Genomic DNA, 19,104 nt, shown 5'->3' with positions numbered 1-19,104 from the left:
CGCTGCGGGACATCTTGACGCCCCCTCGAGGCGCGTCCTCCATGTGTTTTAAATGTAAACCTGACACTTTGGAGGCCCCAAAACACGTTTGGTGTGGACGCAGCATTAACCTACAGGCCTCATTTGAAAGCTAAGACCTAAAACTGATCTGATCTTTTTCCTCATCACTTTGTCATTTTTTTTAAAAAATTTTTTAAATGATTTGTTGAAATGTTGTCTTTGTTTTTTGCTCTTTTGTCACTTTTTCCGTCCTCGTTTCCATCGTTTGTTAGATTTGGATCTTTGGTCAGAGGTTCTTTGTTTTCTGTGTGTCTCGTGTTAAAGTTGTGAGTGTATCTTCTCGTCTCTGTGTTGAAAGAGACTCTTTAAACTTCCCCGTGGCCGACCCTGCGGCCGTGTTTCCTCCACACTCGCCTGAGGAGATGAGTTCTGCTGATGATCTGAGAGTCTGAGGCTTCAGAGCGACGCCGTCATGAACCTGGAGTCTCACACACGACACACACGGCCACCAGGGGGAGCTGCTCCTCACAGTGTTCTAATAACCAGCTCCCGATCGTCCAGTGATGTGTGAGACGTTTCTGTGGCTCCTCAGGGTTTAGGACACGCTGGCCTCGCTCTGGACGTCTCTGAGGATGAGGCGCTTAAGCCTGACTTTGTCCTTCACGGTCTGTATTACCTCTGGAGCCGTAGCTCCGCCCCCAGAGGATCCACTGAAGCCGTAGCTCCGCCCCCAGAGGATCCACTGAGGTCATTCTTCACTGAAGTGACTTTATGAACAAATATGACACTGAAATCACACTTTTCATCCTGGATCAGGCTTTAGGAAAAGGTTTGCCTCGTTTCTCTGGGAGTCAGAGTCTGTTTTATTGTGAATTCCAAAAGGCCTGAGGTGACTGAGCTGAGGAGGTTCAGTGAACACGGAAACCGAAGAGAACATCCCAGCATCGCACACAGGACTTACAGAACAGCCCTGGAGCTGACTGGAGCGCGAAGTTTCTGATGTTTCTGGTGTTTCTGATGTTTCTGATGTTTCTGATGTTTCTGGTGTTTCTGATGTTTCTGGTGTTTCTGGAGTTTCTGGTGTTTCTGGTGTTTCTGGTGTTTCTGGTGTTTCTGGTGTTTCTGATGTTTCTGATGTTTCTGATGTTTCTGGTGTTTCCGTCTGGGTTGTGTTTCTGGTGTTGAACCATCAGAGTGTCTGAATCGTCTCCAAACGTCCTTCAGAAAATCAGATTTCACGCAGAAGGCATGAAATCTGCGGCTCGTCACAGCTCACCTGTAACGCGGTGACTGGTCACGGTCAGAGGCGGTGAACATTACCCCCCTGTGGTCCCGCCTGTTTACGTGAACGCTGTAAATGGCTGAATGCCGGCGTTAAAGGTTTGACCGACGCACTTTTACACAATTAACGGGAAAAGCCATTGGAGAATCTATCTTTATGTAGATGCAATTACACAACTCCTCCAGCAGGGGGATGTGACGCCTTTTATACCCCTCAGGTGGTGCTTTATTGAGTCATGGTTCCGATAATCTGGTATAATGAGCGATGAGCCTCTGGGACGTCACACTCATGAGGAAACAGTTTATTGTAACTCCCTCCAGGACCCACAGAACCTCAGACCTCTATTTTTATACATTTTAGACAAATGTTTGCAGAGAAGTGCATGCTGGGAGTTGTCAGGTGACTCCGATTTACAATGTTTGGCCTTTTTGGGATTTCTGTTTCACTCCACAGCTCTCTGACTCTGTGGTGAGTTTTACCGTTTCTTCTTCATCTACAGTCGATCATGTGGTTGGTTTTGAGAAGTTTATTTGTGTCACAGTCGCGAGAGGAACTTCATTAACGGAACTCACATTTTAAGATTGTTTAGAAGTTTTACAAAAGTTCCTTCAGATAGATAGATAGACAGTGAGGAGTCTGTGCAGATCTGGGTTCCTTTCCTCAGAACTGCTCCTGATCCATCATTTTATTGATGATTTGTATGATTTTCTGGAGCGTGTTGTGGTGGTGAGAGTGAGTGAACCAAACCAGACTGTGATGTTGAATGTGAGGATGGATCAAACTGTTCCGGTCTCGTTGATGCAGGGCCGTCGTTCCCGGCTCTGAAAGCTGAAACAAGACGAGCAGATTATCATTATTATCATTATTATTATTTTTCCGTCACATGGAGCGAATCGAAACAATTGCAGCGCGACGTGTCCGGCCTTAGTTCCGGCTCCGGCTCCAACATCACGTCCACTTTATTTTCCGATCTGAGGCTGATCCGGCGCCGGCGAGCACGGCCTAACGCGGCCGGCGTGGAACGAAATATGCAAATGAGCGGCTTCAATCTGAGCTCAGAGAGACGGTCCTGGGTTTGAGTCCGGACGTGTCAGGGGGAGAGAGGCCCCGCCCAGGGGTCACCGTTAGTCCAGGCACAACATTAAAGGAAGTGACTTTGATTTTTCAATTTTTTCTATGTCTTGTCCAATGTTTGCCCCATTCATCCATTTTCTTTCTAATTGTTTTCTTATTTTCCAAAATTGATTCCCTATTTTTGCCCCTTTTTTCCCCCCGAAACAATTTTAACACGATTTTTCCTTATTTTTTTGCCACATTTCCCCCAAATTATTCCCCATTTTTCCCACATTTCCTGTCATTGGAGCTGAACCTGATACTGTAAAGGTGCAGATCTTCCACATTATTGTTCTGTTTCCTGGTTCTCGACGACACATATTTTAGTACAGATGTCGGATAAAGCATCGTTCAGATATCGAACTGTATTCAAACAGGGAATTGGCCTCTGATATGTGTAATGATGTCATCTTCAAAATCATTCAAAACATCCTGAGGGCCGGAGCTTCTGTGCTTCTTGAAATAAAGTGACGACAACGAGCGTGAAAAAAAAACCTGCCAGAAAAAGAGACTAAAACACAATAAAAACATGACGACAGAGTGATGAAAAAGCAACACAAAAGAGCCACAAGGAACATGCGATGGAAAATGGAACAAAAACACGACAAAAAGAGGTTTATAAAGAGACGACAACAGGCCTTAGCTTTCAAACGAGGCGCTACAAAGGCTCTGCAGTCGAGAAGCTTTTAGGTTTGGGTAAAGCTGAGGTGGAGAAAATGCTCTGGGTTACAGTGAGGATCAGAGGTTCATGTCCACACAGTCAAGTTCATGTCCACACAGTCAAGTCTTTATGGGGCCGGCCTCTCCTGCTCTGTTCCTCTCCTGCTCTGTTCCTCTCCTGCTCTGTTCCTCTCCTGCTCTGTTCCTCTCCTGCTCTGTTCCTCTCCTGCTCTGTTCCTCCCCTGCTCTGTTCCTCCCCTGCTCTGTTCCTCTCCTGCTCTGTTCCTCTCCTGCTCTGTTCCTCTCCTCCTCTGTTCCTCTCCTGCTCTGTTCCTCTCCTGCTCTGGGTCTCTCCTGCTCTGTTCCTCTCCTGCTCTGTTCCTCTCCTCCTCTGTTCCTCTCCTCCTCTGTTCCTCCCCTGCTCTGTTCCTCCCCTGCTCTGTTCCTCTCCTGCTCTGTTCCTCTCCTGCTCTGTTCCTCTCCTCCTCTGTTCCTCTCCTCCTCTGTTCCTCTCCTGCTCTGTTCCTCTCCTGCTCTGTTCCTCTCCTCCTCTGTTCCTCTCCTCCTCTGTTCCTCTCCTGCTCTGTTCCTCTCCTGCTCTGTTCCTCTCCTCCTCTGTTCCTCTCCTCCTCTGTTCCTCTCCTGCTCTGTTCCTCTCCTCCTCTGTTCCTCTCCTCCTCTGTTCCTCTCCTGCTCTGTTCCTCTCCTGCTCTGTTCCTCTCCTCCTCTGTTCCTCTCCTCCTCTGTTCCTCTCCTGCTCTGTTCCTCTCCTGCTCTGTTCCTCTCCTCCTCTGTTCCTCTCCTCCTCTGTTCCTCTCCTGCTCTGTTCCTCTCCTGCTCTGTTCCTCTCCCGCTCCTCTCCCTCTCTGGACCTCTCCCTCTCTGGACCTCCCTCTCTGGACCTCCCTCTCTGGACCTCCCTCTCTGGACCTCCCTCTCTGGACCTCCCTCTCTGGACCTCCCTCTCTGGACCTCCCTCTCTGGACCTCCCTCTCTGGATCTCCCTCTCTGGACCTCCCTCTCTGGATCTCCCTCTCTGGACCGTCCTCTCTGCTCCTCTCCCTCTCTGTTCCCTCTCTGGACCTCCCTCTCTGGACCTCTCCCTCTCTGGACCTCTCCCTCTCTGCTCCTCTCCCTCTCTGGACCTCCCTCTCTGCTCCTCTCCCTCTCTGGACCTCCCTCTCTGCTCCTCTCCCTCTCTTGACCTCCCTCTCTGGACCTCCCTCTCTGGACCTCTCCCTCTCTGCTCCTCTCCCTCTCTGGACCTCTCCCTCTCTGGACCTCCCTCTCTGGACCTCCCTCTCTGGACCTCCCTCTCTGGACCTCTCCCTCTCTGGACCTCCCTCTCTGGACCTCCCTCTCTGGACCTCCCTCTCTGCTCCTCTCCCTCTCTGGACCTCTCCCTCTCTGGACCTCCCGCTCCTCTCCCTCTCTGGACCTCCCTCTCTGGACCTCTCCCTCTCTGGACCTCCCTCTCTGGACCTCCCTCTCTGGACCTCCCTCTCTGGACCTCCCTCTCTGGACCTCCCTCTCTGGACCTCCCTCTCTGCTCCTCTCCCTCTCTGGACCTCTCCCTCTCTGGACCTCCCGCTCCTCTCCCTCTCTGGACCTCCCTCTCTGGACCTCCCTCTCTGGACCTCTCCCTCTCTGGACCTCCCTCTCTGGACCTCCCTCTCTGGACCTCCCTCTCTGGACCTCCCTCTCTGGACCTCCCTCTCTGGACCTCCCTCTCTGGACCTCCCGCTCCTCTCCCTCTCTGTAGTGGAGGTCGTCCCCTCGCTGCCCTCGCTGACTCTCCGTCTCTTTGTGAACAGTCTTTATCAGATCTTCTGTGGGACGCCGTGGAGATAAGGGCCGAAAGTGGAGCCGGAGTCGAGCGACTTCCTCAAAGGCCTGACAAAGAAAAGCAGCTCCTGGTTCAAAAACCTAATTAGCGAATCTTCAGGAAACTCTGAACCTCTGGCAGAAGTTTGTCTCAGTGAGGAGATAAAGATCGTTTATGTCGGTGAAGTCACGAAAGTCTCTGATCCTGATTCTACAACATCAGCTCTTTACCTCAGGCCTCAGTTGACGTCACAATAATAAGAAACAAACTAAAAACACGACTTTATCTGAATCTCCGGCTGAAATAAGATCAAACCAGAGCCGTGGGAAGATGTTTTAGTTAGGGGGCGCTGAGGGACAACATTTACCCCCAAAATACTGTTTCTGTGCATAAATCCTGTTTATTAACCTCTTAACTCCCGCCTGAACCGAGAGCATTTTCTCCAGTTCAGCTTTACCCAAATCCTGTAGGCCAGTGTGACGCCTCATTTGAAAGACCTACAAAACTAAATGGATCTTTTTCCGAACGTCAGATTTTTTTTCATCACTTTTTTTGTCGGGCAGTCGACTCATTTTCGGCAAATTTTCGTGATTTTTTTGTCACTTTTTCGTCAATTTTTTGGGAATTTTTTTGTCAAATTCTTATCACTTTTTTGTCAATTTTTCGTCCATTTTTCTCCATTTTTTGTCAAATTTTTCAATTTTTTTGGTCCATTTTTTCTCAATTTTTCGTCAATTTTTTCTAACTTTTTTTGTCATTTTTTGTACATTTTTTGTCACATTTCCATCATTGTTTTCGTCTCAGTTTTGTTGCTATTTCCTCAGCTTTTCTCTAGAAGCTTTTGGATGGGGGTAAAGCCAAACAGGAGAAAATGTGCTCCAGCTTTACCCCAATCCAAAAGCTTCTGGAGAAAAGCTGAGGAAATAGCAACAAAACTGAGACGAAAACAATGATGAAAAAGTGGCAAAAATGTCACAAAAATGACCAAAAAATTACAAAATTTTGACAAAAAATGTACAAAAAAGGGACGAAAAATTGATTAAAAAAAAGAGGCAAAAATGTGACAAGAAATGGACGAAAAATGACAAAAATATAACAAAATGTGACCAATTTTTTTTTTTAAAAATGACCAAAATTTGATAAAAAATTGACCAAAAAAATGACCAAAATGTGATAAAAAAAATTACAAAAAATTTGAAAAAAAATTAACAAAAAATGACAAAAAAGTGACGAAAAATTGATGAAAAAGAGGCAAAAATGTCACAAAAATTACCAAAAAATTAACAAAATTTGATAAAAATTTACCAAATTTTTTTTTTTAAATATGACAAAAAATAATAAAAATGTGATGAAAAATTTACGAAAAAAATTGACCAAAAATTGACTAAAAATTGATGAAAAAGTGCTAAAAATGTCACAAAAATATCACACGAAATTGACAAAAAATGGACGAAAAAAGTGATAAAAAAAATTACAATGTGACAAAAAAGTTACAAAAATGAGTTGAATGCCCAACAAAAAAATGATGGAAAAACAATCTGATGACGTGAGGAAAAAGATCCTCTCGGTTCAGGCGGGAGTTAAGAGGTTAATCCTCATTCACTCATCAGGATCAGGTCCAGGATCAGGACGACCCGGGGCGCCGGGGCTGTTTCTGGACACTCGGATCAGCCATGTTTTCATGCAGACACTGACACTGAGTGCGTTTACATGGCCTGGACTGTCCTGGTTTGTAACGGGATTCGCATTTTTTTTCAAATTCTTGTCATTTTTTCATCCATTTTTTCTCAATTTTTCGTCAAATTTTTCTAACTTTTTTTGTCAAATTTTGGTCCATTTTTGTCATTTTTTGGTCCATTTTTGTCATTTTTTCTCACTTTTTTTGTCACATTTCCATCATTGTTTTCGTCTCAGTTTTGTTGCTATTTTCACACCGTTTTTCCAGAAGCTTTTGGATTGATTGGGGTAAAGCCAAACTGGAGAAAATGTGCTCGGTTCAGGTGGGAGTTAAGGGGTTAACATTGCCTGCAGTTCACAAACTATCCACCAGGGGGTGCTGCAGCGCCCTCAGCACCCTGGGTTCCCACGGCCTTGGATCAGAGGCCAGAAACGGTTTTGCACCTAAATCATATTCCTCACATTTCTCCAGCACAATGAAGATATTGTGTTTTTAAAATAAACATCGCCACGTATTTGTGCCACAGTGTCTCAGCTCCATGTTCCCTTAAAACTTCGTGAAACTCACACCCGGACATTCCCAATAGTTTATGTTCTTTTCTTAAACCCTGTTTTCAGCCTCAGCCCAGAGAAGAGAGTGTTTCTGCAGGGTCGCTGCTAGAACACAGATGCCCCTGAAAAGACCCCACTAGCAAAAGATACAGGGGAAGATATTAAAGGGGGGGTATTCTGCAAAATGGACTTTTTCAAGCTTTCCATCATGTTATTCTGTCACTCCCTCATTAAAAACATGGCTGAAGTGTTGCCTTGGCACATTCACGTATTTGTGAGTAATCTGTAAAAACTCTGATGGCGGCCATTTTAGGGATAGGTTTGCCTGAGTCCTCCTAGGAACGGGTGTCGGAAAGGGTCAGAGGTTCTTCACCCCTTAACTCCCACCTGAACCGAGCACATTTCCTTCAGTTTGGCTTTACCCCAATCCAAAAGCTTCTGGAAAAAAAGCTGTGAAAATAGCAACAAAACTGAGACGAAAACAATGATGGAAATGTGACAAAAAAGTGAGAAAACATTGATGAAAAAATGACAAAAAATTGCTAAAAATTTGACGAAAAAATGACAGAAATGTGACAAAAATGTGTCAAAAAAATGACAAAAAATTGATACAAAATTGAGGAAAAAATGACAAAAATTTGACAAAAAAATACAAAAACTTGATAAAAATGTACGAAAAAATGACAGAAATGTGACAAAAAAATTGCAAGAACTTACAAAAATGTGCAAAAAATAAAAATATTGAAAAAAGAAGACAAAAATGTGACAAAAAAATGGAAAAATGTGATTAAAATAATTACAAAAATGTGCTAAAAATTTAACAAAAAAAATACAAAAATTGACAAAAAAATGACAAAAAAATGACAAAAAAGTTACAAAAATGAGTTGAACACCCAGCAAAAAATTGATGGAAAAAAAATCTGATGACGTGAGGAAGAAGATCCTCTCGGTTCAGGCGGGAGTTAAGAGGTTAAAGAGACAGAGGCCGATTTCAAGACATTCACTACAGCCATTTTGAGAGAGACATTTTATACAAGGCAGTTATTCTAATTTACTGCATTTACAGACCAACAGAAGGTTTGTCATCATTGTAGTGAGATATAGCCCCCCCTGTGGCAGCTGAAGGAGGCGTCTGGGGAGAGGGAAGTCTCTGCTCAGACCTTGTATCCTCTCCCGACCCGCCGCTCCAGACCTTGACTAACACTCGTCTCCATGGCAACAGGGACCCTCGCCGCGGGTTCAGCGCGTGCAGGTGAACGTGGTCGACCGGAGAAACCGCGACAAATGTCAGGACTGAGCGGCTCCTACAGGAGGAATCAACCCCTTAACTCCCACCTGAACCCAGCACGTTCCAGCTTTACCCCAATCCAAAAGCTTCTGGAAAAAAGCTGAGGAAATAGCGACAAAACTGAGACAAAAACAATGATGGAAATGTGACAAAAAAGTGAGGAAAAATGGATGAAAAATTACAAAAAATGGACAAAAAATTACAAAAAATTGACGAAAAAATGAAAAAAATATAACAAAATGTGACAAAAATTTGACAAAAAAAATGACAAAAAAGTGACGAAAAATGGATGAAAAAGAGGCAAAAATGTCAAAAAAATTACCAAAAAATTACCAAAATTTGATAAAAATTAACAAATTTTTTTTTTTTAATGTGACAAAAAATAAGAAAAATGTGATAAAAAATGGACAAAAAAATGGACAAAAAATGACAAAAATTTGATGAAAAAGAGGCAAAAATGTCACAAAAATGACCGAAATGTGATAAAAAATTTACGAAAAAATGTGAAATTGTTTTTACAAAAAATGACAAAAAAGTGACGAAAAATTGATGAAAAAAATGACAATGTGACAAAAAAGTCACAAAAATGAGTTGAATACCCAACAAAAAAATGATGGAAAAACAATCTGATGACGTGAGGATAAAGATCCTCTCGGTTCAGGCGGGAGTTAAGATGTTAATCCTCATTCACTCATCAGGACCAGGGTCAGGGTCAGGATCCGGATCAGGATCAGGATCAGGGTCAGGATCAGGATCAGGATCAGGATCAGGATCAGGATCAGGATCAGGATCAGGATCAGGACGACCCGGGGCGTCGGGGCTGTTTCTGGGCACTCGGATCAGCCATGTTTTCCTGCAGACACTGACACTGAGTGCGTTTACATGTCCTGGACTGTCCTGGTTTTGAACGGGATCTGAAGTCCTGGTTTCATTTCCAGGTTAATGATAATAAAGATGCCCTGGGGCAGACTGATGTAAGCGAGGTGACCAGTCTCCTCCCACCACTCACTCACTCACTCACTCACTCACTCACTCGCCCAGGCTTCCAGATGTTCTCAGACGTTCTCCCGTCCAAGAACCGACCAGCCGGTTCTGCTGAGCTTCAGGATCAGACAGAGACGTTTGTTTCTTCTTAAAGGGGGGGTATTCTGCTCAAGCTTTCCATCATGTTATTCTGTCACTCCCTCATTAAAAACATGGCTGAAGTGTTGCCTTGGCACATTCACGTATTTCTGAGTAATCTGTAAAAACTCTGATGGCGGCCATTTTAGGGATAGGTTTTTGTCACATTTTTGTTGAATTTTTGTCACATTTTTGTTGAATTTTTGTCACATTTTTTGTTGAATTTTTGTCATTTTTTTGTTGAATTTTTGTCATTTTTTGTTGAATTTTTGTCACATTTTTGTTGAATTTTTGTCACATTTTTGTCACATTTTTGTTGAATTTTTGTCATTTTTTGTTGAATTTTTGTCACATTTTTGTTGAATTTTTGTCACATTTTTGTTGATTTTTTGTCACATTTTTGTTGAATTTTTGTCATTTTTTTGCTGAATTTTTGTCATTTTTTTGTAGATTTTTTTTCATTTTTTTGCTGAATTTTTGTCATTTTTTTGTTGAATTTTTGTCATTTTTTTGTTGAATTTTTGTCATTTTTTTGTTGAATTTTTGTCATTTTTTTGCTGAATTTTTGTCACATTTTTGTAGAATTTTTTTCATTTTTTTGCTGAATTTTTCTCATTTTTTTGTTGAATTTTTGTCATTTTTTTGTTGAATTTTTGTCATTTTTTTGCTGAATTTTTGTCACATTTTTGTTGAATTTTTTTCATTTTTTTGTTGAATTTTTGTCACATTTTTGTTGAATTTTTGTCACATTTTTTGTTGAATTTTTGTCACATTTTTTGTTGAATTTTTGTCATTTTTTTGTAGAATTTTTGTCATTTTTTTGTTGAATTTTTTTCATTTTTTTGCTGAATTTTTGTCATTTTTTTGTTGAATTTTTGTCATTTTTTTGTTGAATTTTTGTCATTTTTTTGTTGAATTTTTGTCATTTTTTTGCTGAATTTTTGTCATTTTTTTGTTGAATTTTTGTCACATTTTTTGTTGAATTTTTGTCACATTTTTTGTTGAATTTTTGTCATTTTTTTGTTGAATTTTTGTCATTTTTTTGTTGAATTTTTTTCATTTTTTTGCTGAATTTTTGTCATTTTTTTGTTGAATTTTTGTCATTTGTTGAATTTTTGTCATTTTTTTGTTGAATTTTTGTCATTTTTTTGCTGAATTTTTGTCATTTTTTTGTTGAATTTTTGTCATTTTTTTGTTGAATTTTTGTCACATTTTTTGTTGAATTTTTGTCATTTTTTTGTTGAATTTTTGTCATTTTTTTGTTGAATTTTTGTCATTTTTTTGTTGAATTTTTTTCATTTTTTTGCTGAATTTTTGTCATTTTTTTGTTGAATTTTTGTCATTTGTTGAATTTTTGTCATTTTTTTGTTGAATTTTTGTCATTTTTTTGCTGAATTTTTTTCATTTTTTTGTTGAATTTTTGTCACATTTTTGTTGAATTTTTGTCACATTTTTTGTTGAATTTTTGTCATTTTTTTGTTGAATTTTTGTCATTTTTTTGTTGAATTTTTGTCATTTTTTTGTTGAATTTTTGTCATTTTTTTGTTGAATTTTTGTCACATTTTTGTTGAATTTTTGTCACATTTTTGTTGAATTTTTGTCACATTTTTTGTGGAATTTTAGTCACATTTTTTGTTGAATTTTTGTCATTTTTTGTAGAATTTTTGTCACTTTTTTGTTGAATTTTTGTCATTTTTTTGTTGAATTTTTTTCATTTTTTTGCTGAATTTTTGTCATTTTTTTGTTGAATTTTTGTCATTTTTTGTTGAATTTTTGTCATTTTTTTGTTGAATTTTTGTCATTTTTTTGTTGAATTTTTGTCATTTTTTTGTTGAATTTTTGTCACTTTTTTGTTGAATTTTTGGCTGATGGCGGCCATTTTAGGGATAGGCTTGCCTGCCTTGTTTCTGATAGAGTCTGGTTGTTTCTGATAGAGTCTGGTTGTTTCTGATAGAGTCTGGTTGTCACATTTTTTGTTGAATTTTTGTCACATTTTTTGTTGAATTTTTGTCATTTTTTTGTTGAATTTTTGTCATTTTTTTGTTGAATTTTTTTCATTTTTTTGCTGAATTTTTGTCATTTTTTTGTTGAATTTTTGTCATTTTTTTGTTGAATTTTTGTCATTTTTTTGTTGAATTTTTGTCATTTTTTTGCTGAATTTTTGTCATTTTTTTGTTGAATTTTTGTCATTTTTTTGTTGAATTTTTGTCATTTTTTTGTTGAATTTTTGTCATTTTTTTGTTGAATTTTTGTCATTTTTTTGTTGAATTTTTGTCATTTTTTTGCTGAATTTTTGTCACATTTTTGTTGAATTTTTTTCATTTTTTTGTTGAATTTTTGTCACATTTTTGTTGAATTTTTGTCACATTTTTTGTTGAATTTTTGTCATTTTTTTGTTGAATTTTTGTCATTTTTTTGTTGAATTTTTGTCATTTTTTTGTTGAATTTTTGTCATTTTTTTGTTGAATTTTTGTCACATTTTTGTTGAATTTTTGTCACATTTTTGTTGAATTTTTGTCACATTTTTTGTGGAATTTTTGTCACATTTTTTGTTGAATTTTTGTCATTTTTTGTAGAATTTTTGTCACTTTTTTGTTGAATTTTTGTCATTTTTTTGTTGAATTTTTTTCATTTTTTTGCTGAATTTTTGTCATTTTTTTGTTGAATTTTTGTCATTTTTTGTTGAATTTTTGTCATTTTTTTGTTGAATTTTTGTCATTTTTTTGTAGAATTTTTGTCATTTTTTTGTTGAATTTTTGTCACTTTTTTGTTGAATTTTTGGCTGATGGCGGCCATTTTAGGGATAGGCTTGCCTGCCTTGTTTCTGATAGAGTCTGGTTGTTTCTGATAGAGTCTGGTTGTTTCTGATAGAGTCTGGTTGTTTCTGATAGAGTCTGGTTGTTTCTGATAGAGTCTGGTTGTTCCTGATAGAGTCTGGTTGTTTCTGATAGAGTCTGTTTCTGATAGAGTCTGGTTGTTTCTGATAGAGTCTGGTTGTTCCTGATAGAGTCTGGTTGTTTCTGATAGAGTCTGGTTGTTTCTGATAGAGTCTGGTTGTTCCTGATAGAGTCTGGTTGTTTCTGATAGAGTCTGGTTGTTCCTGATAGAGTCTGTTCCTGATAGAGTCTGGTTGTTTCTGATAGAGTCTGGTTGTTTCTGATAGAGTCTGGTTGTTTCTGATAGAGTCTGGTTGTTTCTGATAGAGTCTGTTCCTGATAGAGTCTGGTTGTTTCTGATAGAGTCTGGTTGTTTCTGATAGAGTCTGGTTGTTCCTGATAGAGTCTGGTTGTTTCTGATAGAGTCTGTTCCTGATAGAGTCTGGTTGTTTCTGATAGAGTCTGGTTGTTCCTGATAGAGTCTGGTTGTTTCTGATAGAGTCTGGTTGTTTCTGATAGAGTCTGGTTGTTTCTGATAGAGTCTGTTCCTGATAGAGTCTGGTTGTTTCTGATAGAGTCTGGTTGTTTCTGATAGAGTCTGGTTGTTCCTGATAGAGTCTGGTTGTTTCTGATAGAGTCTGTTCCTGATAGAGTCTGGTTGTTTCTGATAGAGTCTGGTTGTTCCTGATAGAGTCTGGTTGTTTCTGATAGAGTCTGGTTGTTCCTGATAGAGTCTGGTTGTTTCTGATAGAGTCTGGTTGTTTCTGATAGAGTCTGGTTGTTTCTGATAGAGTCTGGTTGTTTCTGATAGAGTCTGGTTGTTCCTGATAGAGTCTGGTTGTTTCTGATAGAGTCTGGTTGTTTCTGATAGAGTCTGGTTGTTTCTGATACAGTCTGGTTGTTCCTGATAGAGTCTGGTTGTTTCTGATAGAGTCTGTTCCTGATAGAGTCTGGTTGTTCCTGATAGAGTCTGGTTGTTTCTGATAGAGTCTGGTTGTTTCTGATAGAGTCTGGTTGTTTCTGATAGAGTCTGGTTGTTTCTGATAGAGTCTGGTTGTTTCTGATAGAGTCTGGTTGTTTCTGATAGAGTCTGGTTGTTTCTGATAGAGTCTGGTTGTTTCTGATAGAGTCTGGTTGTTTCTGATAGAGTCTGGTTGTTTCTGATAGAGTCTGGTTGTTCCTGATAGAGTCTGGTTGTTTCTGATAGAGTCTGTTTCTGATAGAGTCTGGTTGTTTCTGATAGAGTCTGGTTGTTTCTGATAGAGTCCGCATGTTTCTGATAGAGTCTGGTTGTTTCTGATAGAGTCTGGTTGTTTCTGATAGAGTCTGGTTGTTTCTGATAGAGTCTGGTTGTTTCTGATAGTCTGAGTGTTTCTGATAGAGTCTGGTTGTTTCTGATAGAGTCTGGTTGTTCCTGATAGAGTCTGGTTGTTTCTGATAGAGTCTGGTTGTTTCTGATAGAGTCTGGTTGTTTCTGATAGAGTCTGTTTCTGATAGAGTCTGGTTGTTTCTGATAGAGTCTGGTTGTTCCTGATAGAGTCTGGTTGTTTCTGATAGAGTCTGGTTGTTTCTGATAGAGTCTGTTTCTGATAGAGTCTGGTTGTTTCTGATAGAGTCTGGTTGTTCCTGATAGAGTCTGGTTGTTCCTGATAGAGTCTGGTTGTTTCTGATAGAGTCTGTTTCTGATAGAGTCTGGTTGTTTCTGATAGAGTCTGGTTGTTCCTGATAGAGTCTGGTTGTTTCTGATAGAGTCTGGTTGTTTCTGATAGAGTCTGGTTGTTTCTGATAGAGTCTGGTTGTTTCTGATAGAGTCTGTTTCTGATAGAGTCTGGTTGTTTCTGATAGAGTCTGGTTGTTTCTGATAGAGTCTGGTTGTTCCTGATAGAGTCTGGTTGTTTCTGATAGAGTCTGGTTGTTTCTGATAGAGTCTGGTTGTTTCTGATAGAGTCTGGTTGTTTCTGATAGAGTCTGGTTGTTCCTGATAGAGTCTGGTTGTTCCTGATAGAGTCTGGTTGTTTCTGATAGAGTCTGTTTCTGATAGAGTCTGGTTGTTTCTGATAGAGTCTGTTTCTGATAGAGTCTGGTTGTTTCTGATAGAGTCTGGTTGTTTCTGATAGAGTCTGTTTCTGATAGAGTCTGGTTGTTTCTGATAGAGTCTGGTTGTTTCTGATTGAGTCTGGTTGTTTCTGATAGAGTCTGGTTGTTTCTGATAGAGTCTGGTTGTTCCTGATAGAGTCTGTTCCTGATAGAGTCTGGTTGTTTCTGATAGAGTCTGGTTGTTTCTGATAGAGTCTGGTTGTTTCTGATAGAGTCTGGTTGTTTCTGATAGAATCTGGTTGTTCCTGATAGAGTCTGAGTGTTTCTGATAGAGTCTGGTTGTTTCTGATAGAGTCTGTTTCTGATAGAGTCTGGTTGTTCCTGATAGAGTCTGGTTGTTTCTGATAGAGTCTGGTTGTTCCTGATAGAGTCTGGTTGTTTCTGATAGAGTCTGGTTGTTCCTGATAGAGTCTGGTTGTTTCTGATAGAGTCTGGTTGTTTCTGATAGAGTCTGGTTATTTCTGATAGAGTCTGGTTGTTTCTGATAGAGTCCGCATGTTTCTGATAGAGTCCGCATGTTTCTGATAGAGTCTGGTTGTTTCTGATAGAGTCTGGTTGTTCCTGATAGAGTCTGGTTGTTTCTGATAGAGTCTGTTTCTGATAGAGTCTGGTTGTTTCTGATAGAGTCTGTTTCTGATAGAGTCTGGTTGTTTCTGATAGAGTCTGTTTCTGATAGAGTCTGGTTGTTTCTGATAGAGTCTGGTTGTTTCTGATAGAGTCTGGTTGTTTCTGATAGAGTCTGTTTCTGATTGAGTCTGGTTGTTTCTGATAGAGTCTGGTTGTTTCTGATAGAGTCTGGTTGTTTCTGATAGAGTCTGGTTGTTCCTGATAGAGTCTGGTTGTTTCTGATAGAGTCTGGTTGTTTCTGATAGAGTCTGGTTGTTCCTGATAGAGTCTGGTTGTTCCTGATAGAGTCTGGTTGTTTCTGATAGAGTCTGGTTGTTTCTGATAGAGTCTGGTTGTTTCTGATAGAGTCTGGTTGTTCCTGATAGAGTCTGGTTGTTCCTGATAGAGTCTGGTTGTTCCTGATAGAGTCTGTTTCTGATAGAGTCTGGTTGTTTCTGATAGAGTCTGTTTCTGATAGAGTCTGGTTGTTCCTGATAGAGTCTGGTTGTTTCTGATAGAGTCTGGTTGTTTCTGATAGAGTCTGTTTCTGATAGAGTCTGGTTGTTTCTGATAGAGTCTGTTTCTGATAGAGTCTGGTTGTTCCTGATAGAGTCTGGTTGTTTCTGATAGAGTCTGTTTCTGATAGAGTCTGGTTGTTTCTGATAGAGTCTGGTTGTTTCTGATAGAGTCTGGTTGTTCCTGATAGAGTCTGGTTGTTCCTGATAGAGTCTGGTTGTTCCTGATAGAGTCTGGTTGTTCCTGATAGAGTCTGGTTGTTTCTGATAGAGTCTGGTTGTTTCTGATAGAGTCTGGTTGTTCCTGATAGAGTCTGGTTGTTCCTGATAGAGTCTGGTTGTTCCTGATAGAGTCTGGTTGTTCCTGATAGAGTCTGGTTGTTTCTGATAGAGTCTGGTTGTTCCTGATAGAGTCTGGTTGTTTCTGATAGAGTCTGGTTGTTCCTGATAGAGTCTGGTTGTTTCTGATAGAGTCTGGTTGTTTCTGATAGAGTCTGGTTATTTCTGATAGAGTCTGGTTGTTTCTGATAGAGTCCGCATGTTTCTGATAGAGTCCGCATGTTTCTGATAGAGTCTGGTTGTTTCTGATAGAGTCTGGTTGTTTCTGATAGAGTCTGGTTGTTTCTGATAGAGTCTGGTTGTTTCTGATAGAGTCTGTTTCTGATAGAGTCTGGTTGTTTCTGATAGAGTCTGTTTCTGATAGAGTCTGGTTGTTTCTGATAGAGTCTGTTTCTGATAGAGTCTGGTTGTTTCTGATAGAGTCTGGTTGTTTCTGATAGAGTCTGGTTGTTTCTGATAGAGTCTGTTTCTGATTGAGTCTGGTTGTTTCTGATAGAGTCTGGTTGTTCCTGATAGAGTCTGGTTGTTCCTGATAGAGTCTGGTTGTTCCTGATAGAGTCTGTTTCTGATAGAGTCTGGTTGTTTCTGATAGAGTCTGTTTCTGATAGAGTCTGGTTGTTCCTGATAGAGTCTGGTTGTTTCTGATAGAGTCTGGTTGTTTCTGATAGAGTCTGTTTCTGATAGAGTCTGGTTGTTCCTGATAGAGTCTGGTTGTTTCTGATAGAGTCTGTTTCTGATAGAGTCTGGTTGTTTCTGATAGAGTCTGGTTGTTTCTGATAGAGTCTGGTTGTTCCTGATAGAGTCTGGTTGTTCCTGATAGAGTCTGGTTGTTCCTGATAGAGTCTGGTTGTTTCTGATAGAGTCTGGTTGTTTCTGATAGAGTCTGGTTGTTTCTGATAGAGTCTGGTTGTTTCTGATAGAGTCTGGTTGTTCCTGATAGAGTCTGGTTGTTTCTGATAGAGTCTGGTTGTTCCTGATAGAGTCTGGTTGTTCCTGATAGAGTCTGGTTGTTTCTGATAGAGTCTGGTTGTTTCTGATAGAGTCTGGTTGTTTCTGATAGAGTCTGGTTGTTTCTGATAGAGTCTGTTTCTGATTGAGTCTGGTTGTTTCTGATAGAGTCTGGTTGTTTCTGATAGAGTCTGGTTGTTCCTGATAGAGTCTGGTTGTTTCTGATAGAGTCTGAGTGTTCCTGATAGAGTCTGGTTGTTTCTGATAGAGTCTGGTTGTTTCTGATAGAGTCTGGTTGTTCCTGATAGAGTCTGGTTGTTTCTGATAGAGTCTGAGTGTTTCTGATAGAGTCCGCATGTTTCTGATAGAGTCTGGTTGTTCCTGATAGAGTCTGGTTGTTTCTGATAGAGTCTGGTTGTTCCTGATAGAGTCCGCATGTTTCTGATAGAGTCTGGTTGTTTGCAGGTGAATAAGACGGAGGACAAGTCCCTGGAGGAGCGCGGCCGCATCATGATCTCCCTCAGATACAACACTCAGAAGTCCTGCCTGGTGGTCGGGATCATCCGCTGTGCTCACCTCGCCGCCATGGACGCCAACGGCTTCTCCGACCCCTACGTCAAAACGTGAGTACTTATACTTATACTACTACTGAGTACTTATACCTCTACTACTACTACTACTGCTACTACTACTGCTAAACTACTACAGCGGCTTCTCCGACCCCTACGTCAAAACGTGAGTACTTGTACTTATACTTATACTGCTACTGCTACTACTACTGCTACTACTACTACTGCTACTACTACTGCTAAACTACTACAGCGGCTTCTCCGACTCCTACGTCAAAACGTGAGTACTTGTACTTATACTACTACTACTACTGCTAAACTACTACAGCGGCTTCTCCGACCCCTACGTCAAAACGTGAGTACTTATACTTATACTGCTACTACTACTGAGTACTTATACCTCTACTACTACTACAACTACTACTAAACTACCACAGCGACCTCTCCGACCCCTACGTCAAAACGTGAGTACTTGTACTTATACTACTACTACTACTGCTAAACTACTACAGCGGCTTCTCCGACCCCTACGTCAAAACGTGAGTACTTGTACTTATACTGCTACTACTACGACTGCTACTACTACTAAACTACTACAGCGGCTTCTCCGACCCCTACGTCAAAACGTGAGTACTTGTACTGCTACTACTACTACTACTACTGCTACTACTACTAAACTACTACAGCGGCTTCTCCGACCCCTACGTCAAAACGTGAGTACTTATACTGCTACTACTACTACTACTACTGCTACTACTACTAAACTACTACAGCGGCTTCTCCGACCCCTACGTCAAAACGTGAGTACTTGTACTGCTACTACTACTACTACTACTGCTACTACTACTAAACTACTACAGCGGCTTCTCCGACCCCTACGTCAAAACGTGAGTACTTGTACTGCTACTACTACAACTACTACTACTAAACTACCACAGCGGCTTCTCCGACCCCTACGTCAAAACGTGAGTACTTGTACTGCTACTACTACTACTACTACTGCTACTACTACTAAACTACTACAGCGGCTTCTCCGACCCCTACGTCAAAACGTGAGTACTTGTACTGCTACTGCTACTACTACTACAACTACTACTACTAAACTACCACAGCGGCTTCTCCGACCCCTACGTCAAAACGTGAGTACTTATACTGCTACTGCTACTACTACTACAACTACTACTACTAAACTACCACAGCGGCTTCTCCGACCCCTACGTCAAAACGTGAGTACTTATACTGCTACTACTACTACTACTACTGCTACTACTACTAAACTACTACAGCGGCTTCTCCGACCCCTACGTCAAAACGTGAGTACTTATACTGCTACTACTACTACTACTACTGCTACTACTACTAAACTACTACAGCGGCTTCTCCGACCCCTACGTCAAAACGTGAGTACTTGTACTGCTACTACTACTACTACTACTGCTACTACTACTAAACTACTACAGCGGCTTCTCCGACCCCTACGTCAAAACGTGAGTACTTGTACTGCTACTACTACAACTACTACTACTAAACTACCACAGCGGCTTCTCCGACCCCTACGTCAAAACGTGAGTACTTGTACTACTACTACTACTACTACTACTGCTACTACTAAACTACTACAGCGGCTTCTCCGAC

The 19,104-nt window shown here is 40.4% G+C and overlaps 1 protein-coding gene across 1 annotated transcript in view; it reads left to right on the top strand.

Annotated features, from left to right (window-relative positions):
* Nucleotides 1-19,104, top strand: part of doc2b (double C2-like domains, beta) — a 143,584-nt gene that overhangs the window by 111,079 nt on the left and 13,401 nt on the right. Inside the window, exon 6 of the mRNA XM_079565670.1 lies at nucleotides 17,366-17,523. Coding sequence (XP_079421796.1) covers nucleotides 17,366-17,523 — 158 coding nt within the window. The remainder of the gene's footprint in view (nucleotides 1-17,365; nucleotides 17,524-19,104) is intronic.

The sequence above is a fragment of the Gobius niger genome (assembly GCF_951799975.1).
Source record: "Gobius niger genome assembly, chromosome: 11".
Taxonomy (NCBI): Eukaryota; Metazoa; Chordata; class Actinopteri; order Gobiiformes; family Gobiidae; genus Gobius; species Gobius niger.
The sequence above is the reverse complement of the archived record's forward strand: the minus strand, read 5'-3'. Positions and strand labels throughout refer to the sequence as shown.